Source organism: Lipophrys pholis, assembly GCF_963383615.2.
Source record: "Lipophrys pholis genome assembly, chromosome: 7".
NCBI lineage: Eukaryota > Metazoa > Chordata > Actinopteri > Blenniiformes > Blenniidae > Lipophrys > Lipophrys pholis.
In genome coordinates, this window is record NC_137638.1 from 12,000,432 (window position 1) to 12,017,428 (window position 16,997).

General features: G+C 39.1%; 1 protein-coding gene across 1 annotated transcript in view; it reads left to right on the forward strand.

Annotated features, from left to right (window-relative positions):
- The window catches only part of msh3 (mutS homolog 3 (E. coli)), a 46,844-nt gene that overhangs the window by 23,261 nt on the left and 6,586 nt on the right, over positions 1-16,997 (forward strand). The window contains exon 21 of the mRNA XM_080466469.1: positions 8,205-8,391. Within this exon, the coding sequence (XP_080322595.1) occupies positions 8,205-8,391 (187 nt within the window). The remainder of the gene's footprint in view (positions 1-8,204; positions 8,392-16,997) is intronic.

Here is a 16,997-nt window from a genome sequence, read left to right on the forward strand (position 1 = left end):
TGTACTCTTATAAGACATTAATGAATTTGACACACATGACTGCTTTAAAGCAGGTTGATGTATGTGTGATACATACACACACACACATTCCTTAAATTATTGCTCTAACCATTTTCCAAAAGCAACCAATTCCTCCTATTACAAGCCACAATACTTTCTTCATAATGATGCACAGTTACTCAAACGTAGCAAAGAAGTAATGAAAAGAGGGACTTATTCCTTGCTTTGTCTCTGTTGACAGAAGGATCAGAACAGTGACCATGACAACACTGACTGAGCACGCTTTCAACTCTGAGTACTGTTAGTCTTACGAAACATGACCAGTTTACATCTACCGTGGGGCAAAGCCAACTGTCTCCCCCTCAAATTCACCTCATCCACCTTCACCGTCTGTGACACAGTCCAGTTTATTTTTAGGACTGACACTCAGACTAATCCCATCCTAATCCCATTTTGTTCCTCGCCACTGAGGACGAGGTGTGCAAGAGAAAATATAAAGATGAGTGAGAGTTGCTGGACAAAGCTGTCTCTATTGTTGCATCATAGTTTAACCCTGTATGGTAGAGACCATCAGATAATAACACTTTGTTGGAGAGTTTTTTTTTCTTTGCTGATGATTATTCTCATTATGATGAGAGCAGCAGTAAGCTCTGCATGCAGACTCTAGTCCTGACTATATATCAGTGTGGAACAGGCCAATATATGTTCTCTGCTATTCTGCCTCTGCTGCACTATGTGATTAGACCTAATGGCTTGCAGATGTGTGTAATTTTCTTTTTTGTGGGTTTAAGCATGTTCTCATGCATTAACCCAGCGGGAGCCAGGAACATTGCTGAACACCAGGAGTGTGTTGCTATGTTTGCATGTGACCGTATATTTTCTTCTCTCTGTCCTCCAGACGCCCAGTTGGGGATTTTAGACTCATGTCAGTGTAATGATATGATGTTGGCTGCTCTTCTGCATCTGCCACTATCCACTGTAGTCCCAATATTTGGGTTTCGTAGGTAGAATGACTGAGTGGACCAGAGTGGTGAAATAATCTTTCGGATTGGAGATTTGCAGACTGACTTGGAAACAGACGATTTGAAATGAATGTAAATTATATCATATTTTTAACAAGTCACCCACAAACTGTGACTACAAGAATGACACATGGACAGTAAATGGAATAAATAAGCTGGATACGTGACTTCAAATGGCAGAAGGACCAATTAGTAAATCTAAATGTAATGCAGGTGATCATGTGGAGAGAAAAAAAAAATACTAAATCGACAGTGTAAGTTGCAACGATTGCTGTGGTGACCCTTATAAAAATGTGTTATTTATAATGCACATTAACATCCTGTTTAAGGATTGTTTTACTCTCAATAAATAAACAAAAGTCTTAAATTATAGAAATTAAATATGAAGAAATCCAGATTAACATCAGATTATTATTTAAACAAAACACTGGGGGTGAAAATATTTTTAGTCACATTGTCAGATCGATGTGTCTTTTTACCACTGAGTTTTGCCTAATATGGTTTATTTCCCTTTGTGTATTAAAGCAATTTCTGTCTTTCTTTTTTTTTTTCCAAACCCTGGCATTTCAAGCTTTTAAGTTATGGATCTGATCGTATAAGTGATGGTCCAAATTATTCAAAATGACAGGAGAGAGCTGTGGCATGCAAAGACAGTTAATGGCTGCGTTCAAATAAGAACAATATGTTCATGGTTGTGACCTTTAAAGCATAAGCAGATGTACTTACTGTGGATATTTCCTGGTTAACAATTTCAAGGGGGAGAAAAAACAAAAAAACAAGAAAGGAAGCCTCAGGTTACATGTTAATTCATTTTACTTTATTTGGGCAAGTGTGCACAATCAAATCAGTATGTGTGCATGTGTGTTGTTTTGTCTGGTCTGTTATTGGAGTTGAAGGTTAATTTTCCTTCTCAAATTGAGCTTAAATCTAATTATTGTCCAATGAGGAAAAAGTACAATGGGAAAGAGTACTCGTACTGTATTCGCTAATTGGACCACTTGGGCGCGCTCGGGCGTAGTTTAAGATCCTGAGTAGAATCGGTCTTGATAATAAACAATCGATTCCTAGACAGAATCAGTGCATCTCACATGTGTGCGTGGAGGTGTATGTTAATCTCTGTAATGGGAGCTTGTGTGTCTTCCTCAACTGGAGCAAGCAGACTTCCGTTTGGGGTAATGTGACGGTGCGTAGGTGTCTGATGGGATATCCCGTCCGAAATGATCCAGATGATTGATTATCGATGAGGACGGAGAGAATAATCCTCCGTCTTACAGATTCGTGCTGTTATTTTCCTGCCCGCTCCGCAGTGCCACAGTTTTTGTGCAAATATGACATATATGAGTTTGAGCATAAGGCGAGTATTGATTTTTCTGTAAACTGTGGCGTCTCATGGCAGTGGCCTGACGTGCATGTGTGTCTGTGTCTTTCTCTTCACTGCTGACAGATGCATGTGTGTGTGTGCCTGAATGCAGCTGCTGTGCGCACATTTTCTTGTCAATATTGAGTCCTGAAGGTTATAGAGCACATTCTTCTATTCCTTCATGGTTGTTATGGAAACAGCAAGAGGAAGCTGAACGTTAAACTGTGTTTTGAAAGAACCTTTAATCGACCATGGACTCCTAACAGTGATTATATCATGTTTTACTAAAGTCGTTCACAAGCTCCCCTCCCATCAGAAAATGCAGTTTTTTGTGGGGTTTTCTTTTCAGTTTTTGGAAATGTGGCTGATATCTTCATAAGACCTCACCAACGGCAGATTGTTGTGTTGCCAACAGGTCTCTGAAACATCCGCACCTAGGTGGGTGTTGTACACATGTTGAGCATGTGGGAAAAAGGTTGCCTTTCTCCATCGATTCCTTCGTTTGTATGGGTTTTTATAGCACTGGAGTGTCGGGGTGCCTGTGCAATCCTGTAGGCGGCATACAGTGCCTGGTACGCCTATTGTGTGGTTTAGGACCTGGAGGGTTTCAGACAGGATTAAACTATACAAAATCATTGTTTCTCAAAGAAACAGATATACTAAATAAAGGCAACAGGCCAACATCACACTCACTGTATATGGAAACAGCATTTAAACATGGTAGACTGTGTGAAAGGTCAGTTCCATTTTTGAATGTATGTAATGCTAATCATAACATCATGAAAACACAATTAATATCATCTTCAGACTGCTATACACAAAGAAACATATTTCTTCCTCTTAGATAACCCACAGGCAACATTTTGAGGATTACCTTAAGTGATTGACATTGCAGAAAATTAAACCTTGAAGGAAAATAGTGGGTATAGTAAAATCATATGTGTTTTAACGTGTAAAGAAAACATTCACATCGTCAAATTTACATGAAAGAAAATAACGACAGATGAATTGTGACTTGGTGCCATTCTTGTCATTCTTGTCTTACGAGTATGGACGCATGAAGATTGGATGGCAGGGTCAGAAATTTTGTGCAAACAACATGAAAGCATCAATTCATCCAGTAACAGAGCTGAGACATTTTATTGTGTGACGATCCAGTCAGCCAGTAAACGAACTGGACACTGTCTGTTAATGACACAAGTGCAGTTTGCACCGACAGCCCACCCTGCACCCCATTTTCAGGTTGTCATATGAAAGAAACCACAAAATGTGATGCTCTCTCTAATTCAGTTTCTCACCTTAGAATTTTTTATTTTTTTCAAACTGTTTCTTATATTCGGTGTTTGTCAAGTTTCACTTTTTTCCCCTACAAGATAATTGTAATACTTTCACTATTTGTTTTTCAGCTGCAGTTACTTCACTTATCAAGTAAACAGTAGTGTGTCTGTGTCATGAGGGAATAATGTCACAAAATCATCAGTTAACCCAAAAAGTCAAGAAAGATGCACAAGTGTCAGATAAACACATGAAATGTGGCTAAACATGTTCTTCTTTGAAGAGGTGTGAGAATGCTAATACATGCAGTCTATTTTCAGGCTCAGTGTGTTTGGCTGGAAAGAGACACTCGATGAGACCAACAGGACACCCAGCTGGTGTTGTGCTGCCGTTGTGTGTCCGCTACGCGTTCCCTCATCACATGACAGACAAGTGTGAACAATGATGCTTATTTTGATCCGATTCTGTCCATTCTTATTTTCTGACTTACTGCACACCCCCCCCCCAGTTATGCAGTCACGGACCTTGACCTACCCAATAAAATGCAGCAGCATGTCTGCCACACCTCTCATCTGTGGCATGTGGCGTAACCACGGCAACACATGTGTTAGAGCCTCCTGGCGGCGCTTCGTTTATAGGTAGTATGTTGAAGGTCAGTTGGGAAAGGAAGAGACAGATTTAGAGGTGAGAAACATTGACTGATGGAGAGAAGTGGCATCTGTGATCCAGCTGGAGTCGAGTTTTTACCAAATGAGTCAGTCCGAGTTCTTACGATGCTCACATTCAGACTGACAAATGGCCTTTGTGGCTTCAATATGTTGCCACTCTTTCACTAAGCCCTGAATGTCTGTTGACAGCGATGCAAGCTTGATGCCCTCCATTGTTTAATTTTCTGTCAGCAGTGTTGAATCACTGACAGTCACAGTTTTACTGCAATTGTGTGTTTGTTTATACATTGATTTTATGTATGTAGACTATGTAGTTCATGTATGTTCATGTCCTGGGAATAAAACAGGATCCTTTTCTGTTTCACCAAACTAATCCCCCTTCTATTTCACTTTTACAGCCCTCTCAAAATGGTGACCATGTACTGCCGAGGCAGGTTCCAGCCTTTTAGACACGTCTCGTTCTTATAGCTTAAGCAAAACAAATAAAGATAAAACTGTGACATTCAAACACAGCTGCTGCTGTGAAGCAAACATGCGGAGAGGATACAATTGTTTCCTGAAGCCAGCTTCAGAGAGCCATAATTACAACTTTCCTTCAAACAGCAGAAAAGCACAAAACAGGAGCTACAGAAATGAAGCTTTTTATCCTAGTGAGCAGGAGACAACAAATATTTCTTCTAGTACGCTAAATGTAAACACAGTGTGGAACATAAACATGCATTTCTTACTTCCTGGTGTGTCTACAGACACGAGTTCCCATGTACAGATCGTCATAGGGAAAGGAGATACATCCCCTGTCCTGGTTCTGCACAAGATGCCCCTACTTATGGTTGTTAAGGCAACAACCAAATACATATATATATATATATATATATATATATATATATATATATATATATATATATATATATATATATATATATATATATATATATATGTTTTTTAATGAAATGACAAAAAGTTTAAACTCGTAACTCGTCATTCATGCTATAACATTTCATCGTTATTATTCATGCAATTTGTTACAGAAATATTAGTTGGGGTGTTGTCACACTAGTATAATTCAGTGCTGCGTGTGGGTTTGGTGGGAGTTTAGGCTGTGTATTAATGAGCCTATACAACATTAATGGTGCGGTATAAAGGAGGGGGTGAATTATCATAAAAAGAAAGATGCTTGGTATTGTGCCTATATCCAGTTTTACGACCATATGTCAGCACTTTGTTCTTTTGATTTTAAGTTGCTTTACAATATTGAAACACGAATCGCGTCAAGTCAGTGAATGCATTAGACATTGTTTGGTTTGGACATTTTCTGCTTCAACACGGCAGCAGGCAGTACACCATGTCGAGTTCCCAAATTATTTTGTTAATGGGTGGGAGCAAATTGCTGCAGTCAGGTTTCAAAAGCTGCTGGAAAGCATTTGTTGAGGAGTGCAGACATGTTATAGCTTAATCTTTACGTGAATCAGTTCAAATAGAAATAGTCAACAATGAGATGCAAGTGCAGAATTAAGTTGTTCACTGGATCATGTAAAGATAATCTAGTTTTTGGTTTCTTTTTAGAGCTGCGAGTAGATGGGTGACTACAAATGAGTAAATAAGAGTGCGGCCTGCACAGTGTTGTAGTGTTTATCATTCTCACCTGACAGTAAGGTGAGTGTGGGTATGAAGAGGCTTTCCATGTGCGGTTTGCATGTTCTCCCCATGCATGTGAGATTTCTTGTTCTCACCCCTACTTTCCACTTCACTATGATGGGTTCCAGCCTCCTTGTGAATAGGATGAAGTGGCACTAACAATATATCAATACAGCCTGTAGCATTACTGGTTTTATGTAATTATATTGAACTTGATTGACCCAAACCATATCAGAGAATACTTTACAAACTTGACCTACACGATAAACATTCCATTCATACGTACTGCAAAAGACCGACTGAACTGCAATAAATTGTTTCCGTTGCGCCGCCGTCCATTCAAGATCTGCATGTCAACATGTTTGACCATTCGGATGAAGCCCTGCTGTGCTGGATTGATTGTATTTCCATTCATTATTTCAACATTTCATCAAATGTGATTGCAACGAGCCAGAAGTCAGAAGAAAAAAATGACTAAAAGCAAAATAGTCAACAAACGCGCCGACTCTGACACTTCAAACTATAAATATGCATGTGATTTAAACTCCCCCCCCAACATGGCAGTTTTATCTGATTAGAATTGAATCCAAGAAATGAACAGAGTACCAGTATTTTGAAGTACAAATCCCTAAACACAAAGACATTAGCGTCATTTTCAGTTTTTATTTCATTGCAAATCATATCGGTATCGCAAAACAACCGTGTTGCACACCGAATGTTGAACTAATAATTTGCAGCCTACTACAAACACTTTGTTTGGAGTGAAGACTATGAGCAGTTATAAACTTAGTATGACTCTTTTGAAACATCATCTTTTTCAAACCTGACTGTATTTCTAATTATGTGACTCATGAGAATATTGAATCTTGTTACCTCCTTGACTGTTTTTGTTGAAAGCGCCAGTTCACTTCGTTCATATTCCGTTCATTCAGTTTACCAACGTGACCCTCTGGCTATGCTTTCTCCCTCTTTTGCAACGCTCATTCTGTTCTCTCGCGCTGTCTTTTTCTTTTTGTGGTACCTCAGTCGTGCTTCCGGAAGAAAACTGTGTAGGAGCTGCTTCACTGAAAAAAAAAAATGGCAGCTTCTTTGTTTGTCTGTGGGTGGTTCGGGGATCTCTGGAAGAACAACAGCCGTTTGTGGATTATTTTGGTGACTTCATCTTTTAAATAACTTGATGTTCCTGTCTGTTGAACATGATTTAAAGGCTCTTTTTTTTCCTGATAAAAAAAAAAGTTGTTGTTTTTATTTTTTTATTGCCAAGTGTTATAACATATACAGATTGTCGTTCCATGACTTCCACATTTGATTCAATGTGGTGCTCCCAAGAAAATGTCATGTTTGGGGCACTGTGAACATGTAGGAAGTGTTTCACAGTGGATCAGCTGGAATGTGACATTTTTTTTAAAATATTATATAATTTGCACTATTTGACACTTTAGAAATTCAATTTAACCATTTATTGATCTAGTTTCCATTAAAGAAAACGTCACGTTGGCACTTTCAAGTTTATCGCATCCATTGCATTTCATCTCAAATGTGAAACTCACTTCAGTTTCCTTCAGCAACAAATCACAATTTTCTTTTTTTCTTTCCTTTTAGTACGTTTAAACAGGAGGTCAGCTCTGACAGAACTAATCTCAGAGGTCTTACAGTAGCTGTAGGCAGGCGCTGTCCTCAACTAGAGGAGGTGAGAGGAGAGCGAAGGGAGAGAAAAGAAAAGCACAGAGAGCCACAAACAAACACATAACACTGAGCAGGTTGGAGAAGCAAAAACCGCAAATCAGGAAACTTTCACGGCCAGATTCGGAGGTACTGTGAGGGATAATCCAAACTGAGAGAGAAGGAATGCATCAGGAATTAAAACTAAAATGTAGTGAAACAATTGCTTCTTTTGTCTGTTGACTCGAACTATGCTGAGTTCTGTGACGTGTGCGCGTGACACACAAATGATGATTACTTCATCTCAGTGTTCAGGACTGTTTGTTAGTGATTCTCGGATGAAATGACTTATTATGTACCCAGAGACATAAGACCATAACATTTACCATCCTTTAAAGTAAAGGGGAAACAAACCCACTCACACACTTTTTACTCAAGTCGTTACTACATTAGAAAATGCTTGTGTGCATCAAAGATTGGCCTGTAAACATTTCAAAACAAAATATTGTCTACACTGATGTCGACGGAGCTCAATATGTTACATTCAAACTGGCCTTTTGTGTGTCTTTGGTTGGTCCTCAGGATGGGAGCCTCAGACAACATCTATAAGGGCCGCAGTACGTTCATGGAGGAGCTGACAGAGGCCTCGGAAATAATCTCTCGCGCAACGCAACGCTCTCTGGTCATCCTTGATGAACTGGGACGTGGCACAAGCACTCACGATGGTATCGCCATCGCCTATGCCACCCTGGAATATTTCATCAGAGATGTAAGTGTGTGTGTGTGCGTGTGTGTGTGTGTGTGTTTGTGTGGATATAAATGGAAAAGAAGATTTATTTATATAAAGAGGGAAAGAAACTTTAACGAGAAAGAAAGTATTTATAAGATACCCATAGCAAGCAAGTATGGATTTTGTCCAATGCGCACTAATGCATCTTACTCGTAAACTGGCTCATAAATGGCTTTCAGTAAAGAGGTGTGTATGTCTCTCTTTGTGTGGGTGAACGTGTTGTATGTGTTTGTTGGCTCTGCACATTTCTCCGATCGTTTGTTTTGCTGTAAGATGAGCCACCAGAGGGGCTTCAGTAGCAGAGGAGCTCTTGAAAACTAAGCACAATCAGGGGGAAGCGGCTCTCTAACAGGATATTAACATTATAGATCTGGATGCTACAGAAGAGTAGAGGAAAAGTGGGAGCCTTGGATATATAGCTATTTAAAAGATACATGTTGTACTTCAGCAGGCTTCATTTTATCCTCATAAAACGCCCACATAAATCATGGCTAATGATAGGCTGTCCAGTGTCCACCTTTATACTTGCAAGGGATCATGTGTCTGAATGTGCTGACAACATGTCTCTATTGGCGTGTTTCCTGCTCCTTTGTGTCACCACTAAAAGTGAGGCTTAGCGGAAGCAGAAAGGTCCAGTTTCACCAAAGCTTCACCAAAGTCGGGAGATGAGTCTGGACAAATGTGTGTATCAGTGAGAGGGACAGCGTCTGTCCTGAGTCTGTTTACACACTCACATTATGGGCAGAAATTGCTCGTAATAATTCAAGCTTTACATTTCGAGTCGAAGTCAAGTATTGGGATAACAGTAACGGTTTAGGGTAGAGTATATTTATTGGAGACTAATTTTAATCAGTATGATGTATCATATTGTCATTGAAAGCGTGTGTGTGCGTGTGTCTTGTTCTTCCACCTTTTTGTGGACATTGACCTTATTCGTGTGATCAGGCCCTCATAAAGAGATCTTTATTTTCTACTGAAGACATGTTTTAAGGTTAGATCTTGGGTCTGCAGCTCCGGAGCCCCTTCGAAGTGGTTCTCCGTAGGTTTCACAAAATGATGTGATGAGAAAAAAAAACTTGCTTGTCTCTTTCAGTTTTGTTGCTCATCAAACAGTCTCTCAAAGGGACTTTTATCTCATAGCTCGAGGTAAAGAAAAGTGACCTCTTAATAAAAACATTTAATATTTTGTCAACTTAAATATGCATTACCCTTCACTGTAAATGATACATGTGGAGTTTCTGATCGTACAGAAAGGTTAACTGTAATCCACAAATAAACACATCGGAAGAATAATAAAGGGTTTCATTCTTTTCAGATAGATTGATTTGCTGATTCAGTGATTCAGGTTTCGGTGTAGATAGTTGAAGAGAAAACTACAAAAAAGCTATGATGAATGTTCCACACAACTGAAACGCCCTATAACTGTGAAAACGGTCTTAAATGACTGAAAAGCTTTGGAAAAGATGAAACTGCAAAATGGCTTAAACATTAAAAAAACCCGCTGAAATGGTTAAAAAAAATGACAAAAAAGGGGATAAATAGGGTAAAACTGCAAAAATAGCTAAAACAAATCAAATATCTTAAAATGACTTAAGCTGCCAAAATTGGCTCGGCAATGTAAAACAGCTGAAATGTCAAAATAGTGACTGATAACATGTCAGTGGTTAATTAATAAATCCAACTTAACCTGCAGTTTTGGTAAATAAAGCCAAACTGTACCTATGGATTTAGAGTTTGCATTATCTATGTCTTCAAGGTTAAACGTGTTGGAATGATGGCGCCTTTAGTCATGAAGGTTGCAGATCCCTGCATTAGATCGTAGTTGGGGTTAAATAGAGGGCAGGTGCTCAGGCTTTAGATTAAGTATCCATGACATAGATGTGAGTTAGTATAATGTCCCTGGAAAGCATGAATCCATAGCTCAGGGTTCACTTTCAACAGCTCTCCTCTCTCTCTGTCTTTACATGTGTGTTTGTGTGTGTTTGCCTATCGGTGTGTGTTCTGCTGGGACAACATGAGTCGGCACAGTGTGGATCTCTCAGGGTGCTGCACACTGTATCTCCATTCTTGCCAAACAGATAAGATAAGAAGAATAAGAATTAAGGAACAATTGGTTTGTTTGTGGTTTCAGTACCATTACTTTAAAGTTCACCGTTCTTTTTCCCCCCTTGCATTGAACTCAAACTGTTTGTAGTCATCAATTTTAGATCAATACTGTAAACGGAAAGGTCATTACTGTTTGACATAGACTGCGTGGTACAGGCTGCGCTCTCAATTAGGACAAACAGTTGTTTGGTCTCTCAGCTAAACAGAAAGAGTTTGAAGCCCTTTAACGTGTTTTCTGATGAGGATATCATGTCAAGGTTTTGCTTGTAACATTTTTGGCCCAATTGCAAATTTCAGACCAACTGTGATGCTTCATTTGACATATTACTGCTCAACCCCCTTTCCTGCTGCATACTCGCTCTATTTTTGAATGTGTTAATGCTTAATATAGCAACAAATTAAACAAAAACATAAAACGTGTGTCTTATAAAATTTAAAGCAAGTCTAAAGACTGGAATCGCTTTACTTTCCTATTAAATTAAGTGGATAATAAAGGATAATTAAGTTAAATCATGATAATAATAAGTGTTTATTTTTCAATTGTATTTTGTCTTTGTCGTGTTTACATCAAATTCAATTCTAAAATGTGTGTTTTAATGAAATGAATCTTGATTTTTCCATTATCCTCATAATTTTCCCTAAAAAAAATTAAATAAAAAATAAAAAAAATACAAAGATCATTGTTGCATAAATGTGTTAAAGCAAGATACTCAATTAACTTTGAGTAAACATGTCACTAAGATTTGGTACAAAGTGACAATAAAAAAAAAAAAAAATTGTCAAAATTAAATTTAAAAAATAATCAAGTTATGAGAAAACTAGAAAAACTGCTTGTTCACCTGGGTGCGTGTGTGTCACATTTTACTAAAAGGTAAAAAGCAAATATCCATCAAGAACATTGACTTAATCTTATCAAATCAAACTAATAAATGTATCATATTTTAGATTATACATTTTTGGAAGTTCCTGCAAAGAATTGTACAATATTCTACAAAATATGTTCTTAGTATATGCTCTTTTTTGAGGAAGTTGGTCACAAAGATTATTTGGATTATATTTGGCAGTGCCTGCAAAAAACAATAAAATGCATGCTAATGCTGGAATTGCAAGGACCCACTACTTTAGAGTCCTGTCAGATACACACAAACTAAATAGACAGAACTGACTCCAATGATCAGAAGCTAACACGGTTTACCATGAGGGAGCTTGTTCTTGTCAGTTGCTTCATGTGTTTATAGTATACGTGCCCTCCAGGCTGCTTCTTCTCCGGGGAGACTGAATTCATCAACTCCGACCTTCAAGAGCTTGTGTTTGATCTCATATTTGAGGCTCATTGTTTCATGAGCTGTTGTGGAGAGACATAGCACCTGCTGTTTAACAAGCAATCAGTTTCTGAATGTAGACCTCTCTCTTTGAGTTCCAGGGTCCAACTCCTACTCCTCTCCTCTGCTCATGGGTTTCGGTGTAGTGCTGCCCTGTGGGTTATCTGGACACGGCTCACAAACAGTGTTCACGCTTCGGCAGCCGGTATTTTGTAATTGGCTTCATCTTATTTTCAAAGACCTTTGTCCAAAAGCTCCAAATTACCTTGAGTTAACCTTGTTCAAAAGGAGGTGAATAAACATTGATCTTTGAAAAGCTCCTTGATGTTTTCATGTTCTGCCAGGTCCATATTAATCTTTGGACAGTGTCCTGGGGTTACACGATTGTGCTGGAAAATATACGTCAACTGAAAATATGTAAGTAGCAGCTAATGCAACAGGGAGCTGTTTTAGGCAGAGGGAGGGAGCTCTCCAACTACCTGTTGTATAACAGCATTGATTTGTTAGAAAAGCCTTGCTATTAAAGGAAACCCTAACAAAAGGGCATAAAGAAGTTATGCTTTGCAGCTCAGGCCCCCTCAGTACAGGAAGGCTTGTAGTAGCATTCATACAAACAACTGTCCCTACTGCTTCCTCTGCAGTGCCCCTCCTCCTCCTCCTCCTCCTCCTCCTCCTCCTCGTCTTCAAACAAACTCGACTGTTCGCGTCAAAAGTCAGAATGCTCCTCCTTTGACTGGGTTGTTATAGTAACACACCTTTCCCTGTAGCCAGCACTCACCTGAGAGGTAGTTAAGAATGTAGATGGGTTTCATAATTCCACTCAATAATGGAGACGGCCTTGATGCAGTAAGAGATAAAGAAGCCGGGAGACAGAGGAGAGACGATCACTACAAGTTGCGTCTGGCTGAATTTGCTGAGTTTTATGGAATAAAATTTCCGAACAGCACGAGGTCGGTTCAGTGCACGTGTGCTTGTTTATGTAATTCAGTTCACCTTTAACTTGTATGTGTGAAGCACCTTGTACCATCCTCTTGTTAACCAATTCCAAACTCTCAGACTTACTTGGATCTTCACTATTATTCATGCCAGCAACAGGTCTTGCTATTAGCTTCACACGTAACCCAACGTTACACATCGATTTCCACTCATCCCATGACTCAGGCTTGCATGCGAGTGCACCAACAGTGTCCTGTTGTAGTGTAATATCAGAGGGAGTCAGGCCCAGTTTTGCACTGAGACTCATCGGGAGCACTCGAACTCACAAAAAGCTCACTTTTGGCTGCACACTAATGGGCAGATTTTCAGTGCACTGCGTCGCTCCATGTGGGCGTAAATGGTCTGATGTGCTCATGCTGATGCACAAAGCTCCTACAAAGACCCGCATGTGCTTCAAAGCTCTGCTGCACTGCTCTCTGCCTGCACTGCAATGCACTATTACACATGGATGCCAGTCTGTTTTTGTCTCCGCTCGGTCTCTGGCTGCATTTCGTCGTCTAAATTGCCGTTTGTTGCAAGTTTAATTGAGCAGATTTAGTCTGAAGCGTCATTTTTGTGTGCATCTTGTTCTTTAAATTAGCATGGCAATTCTCATCATGTTGGTCAGTATCTCTTCGAAAGAGGTGAGAACAGTAAATAAAGGGGCAAAAATATGAGAGGAAGGATTTTTTTAATTTATTTTTTTACATAATGTTTTATTCACTCTATTTCTGGATACAAAATAATAAATACCTACACCTTTTCTGATGTCTGAAAAGCATTTCAGATGAAAAAAAAAAAAAGATCTGATTGAAATGCCTCACATTTCTAATGGGTCATTAGTGGACATTGTTTCATGTAAATAAGCCACAAAAACCAAAATGTTCAGAGTCACTGCTTTAGAAGCTGTATATCGAATACATTTCAAAGAATCCGAATGAAATGTGAATCAAAGTATATTTAAGATTTGACAGAAAAATAATACCATTATTAAGACAGGTCATTATGATGCTGTGTTGAAAGGCAAGCACGGTTGGCTTTTGACCTTTTTTTTTTTTTTTCAGTTTAGAAATCAGTTGATTGCATTAAAGTGGCATCAAACAAGAAAAGGTTTATAATTCCAAATTTTCAGCACAATTATCCACTAATACCATTTCAAGCCATATTTCTGAAGACTTAATTTCAGTGGACTGAAATTCCTTTACTTTTTGTTGTCTGTCTCTTTCTATTCTATTCACGGTACATAAATATTAGAGAAAAATGCACCTTAGAAATTGTAATGTGGGCAAAACTGGAACACAGTTTCCATTAGTTGTTTTTAAGTCTTTGTTAAAAAAGAATCCACGCTGTGTTGCACAAAGCATTGTGTCATTTTAGACCAAATAATGAGAGAAAAAGAAAGTTCTCATGGTCTGGTTTATGATGTCTCTTTTCATTTAAAAATAAAACTGTGGTAGAGGGCTGATTGAGGGTAACATGGATGTTTTTTTGTCCTGAAGATTTCTTTTATAGAAATTATAAAAGTAAAAGAAATATCAGGGGAAAAATAAATAATTGAAGGGTAAAACCACAATCTTTTTTATTTTTGACAATATGCCAGAGTCATATATGCCATTTTATTGCTGATAGATCGACGTTAACAGCATCTTGTATTTTCAAAAACATTAGAACGTCCAGCACCGCACCAAAAACTGATACTTATCATGAGACAAATCATGTGCAGTGTGAGACTTCTTCTTGCCCCTCACTTTGAAAACCTTTCCCACAAAGGAAGGTTCAGAACCTCCACATCCATCCCTAACCCCGGCTCAAAGACCTTGAGAAGAGGAGGAAACGCATTCAGAGCCCGAGCCAGAGGTCAATGATACTCATGCTTGTTATACTTCTAGTAAATCACTTGTCCCCTCAAACATGAACAGTCACAGCGCCTCAGCCTGGGCCTTGTTAGCAGTGAAGTGTGAACACAAAGGGTGTCGAGTTAGAATTGGCTTTGAGTTTAATCGGACAAAAACTGAAAGAGTGCAGTCAACGTGTTGACACCTCTCGTGTTCCCTTCACAATCAGGAACAGGACCCCGGAGAAAACACATTCATTCCCTCTCATCTTTGACACCAGATGATTGTAACAGCTGGAAGTGATGGAACTTTGTGTTCATATGGGGGGGGAAAAAAGCACCAATTTGCAATTCGTATGGTTTTGGTTTTTTTGGAGAATTGAAGGTGGGCAAGGTTCTTCTTTGCAGACCAAGAGTTGTGTCGTGTGTGGAAGTTCAGCAGTCTGACAGAAATGCCCTCTGTAGTTGAACCTTTTTACTACCAGCTGGACACATCTGGCGGAGCCTCTTCAGTGTTTGACTGCTTCAAGCTCTCCTCTTTCTCTTTATCATCATGCAGCTCACAACAATGACTGATATTTCTCTATATGTTTTTGTCACTCTGCCACTTGATATATTCACTCAGGCTGAAATGTGTTTCTTGTAACTCTTCTTTTTTGTTTATTGTTTTTTGTTTATTGTAGTCCTTTTGAAGGTTACATTCCCTGTTATTCCTGGCAACCTTTCCGAGTTGCAGCTCCTTTTCCGCAGCTCTCCATCAGTCAATGCACCAGTAAACATCTACAAGCAGAGGAACCTTGGTCAGCCTTACATTTTGCTACATTTTTGTCTCCAGTATTTTCGATGTGCCTTTGTTTTGACTCGTTCACATGCTACCCAACAGTTTTTTTTTTTGCACATTTAGCAAGCAGATGTGGCGGCAAACCAGCTTTGCACCACATATGGAGCTGCAGACCGCAAACTCAATCTGGATCCAGCTGGTGAACATAAGATGTCTTTGAACCGTATGAACACTTTTATGGGTCTAAGACCGTTTGGAGGAGGAACCCCATTTTTTGTTTGACAACAACGTTGAACTTGTTCTTCAGGGCTTCTACCACCAAACAGTCCATTTGGTTACAAAGTTCACTGTACTGTCTCCTTTTTCAATGCAAATATTAAGATGTTGTACTTGAACAACACTCATCATGGATACATGCTAGAAGTGAAATCAATGACTTATGAAGTCGGATCCCACTTGTTGTTCAGGTTTGAGTTCAGTCTCCTTTTTATTGAACAACAAAACAATGACAGGCGGCAAATTAACACAATGAACTCTTAATGATCAGACTATGGGTCTCCTCTGTGCCACTGTGGAAACTAAAAAAAAAAAAAAAGATGTTTGAAAGCTGTACTTTTCTCTCAAATGTTGCCAGCTTTGCGTTTCTTTAAGGATGTGTTAACAGGAAAAAAAAAATTGAAATGTGGTTCCTCTCTGTAAATTCACAGCTGTTTGGTCTCAAAGCTGCTGCACCGGAGCATTTAGCTTCTCTTTTGTAAGTTAGAGGGGCTCAAAAAAAATAAAGTAAAACATGGACTACTTATGGCAGATGCACCTGCTGGATGTCTAAATGTTAGAGGAGACAAGAAAAGCCCAACACATTAAAGTTCTATTTAAATAAAATTGAATTTGGATCAGGTTTTAGAATTTAACTTGACAGTGATGTGTACAAATAGTCAATTATTGAAGTTCCTTCCATTGATCTTTTGGTTATCAGCTGATCAATGACTTGACTAATTGGTTCAGCGCTAATTTCATGAGATCATTGTTCTGCGGATTAAAGCTCCTTTTGCACACCGAGGTGGCGTGATAATGAGCTGCCATTAGCACCTAATCAGATCATTACCTAGGCTCCAGCCACTCCTGGGTTCTCGTTACCTCTCATTGTTGTTGGATGGTCCCGGTGGTTTGTGTGTGTTTGTCTGTCAGCGTGTTGTATGCCTATCTCAGCAAGTTCAGGCCTGTGTGTCTTCAGGAGATTTAGGACCGACTCCACACATCATGACAGAACAGGAGTATTACTCGTGACGTGTGACCTTTCTCAGAGCGAGTGGTTGGCGAGCCGATCCCAGAGCCAGGCTGGAGTCCCGCAGCCTCCAACACCTGTCTGCTGTGATGATGTCAGATTCAAGCCTGTTTTTAATCGGCGCTCAAATGATTTCTTATCACGGCTGTCATCCTTGAATTTAATAATTTTCAGTACGGGCACTTATGGAACTTCTAATGCTTTCCTAGACTTTTTTTACATTTAAAAGATGTCTTATCGCATGTGGGAGGAAGTGTTTTCACAGTATTTTTGCGCTTCCTT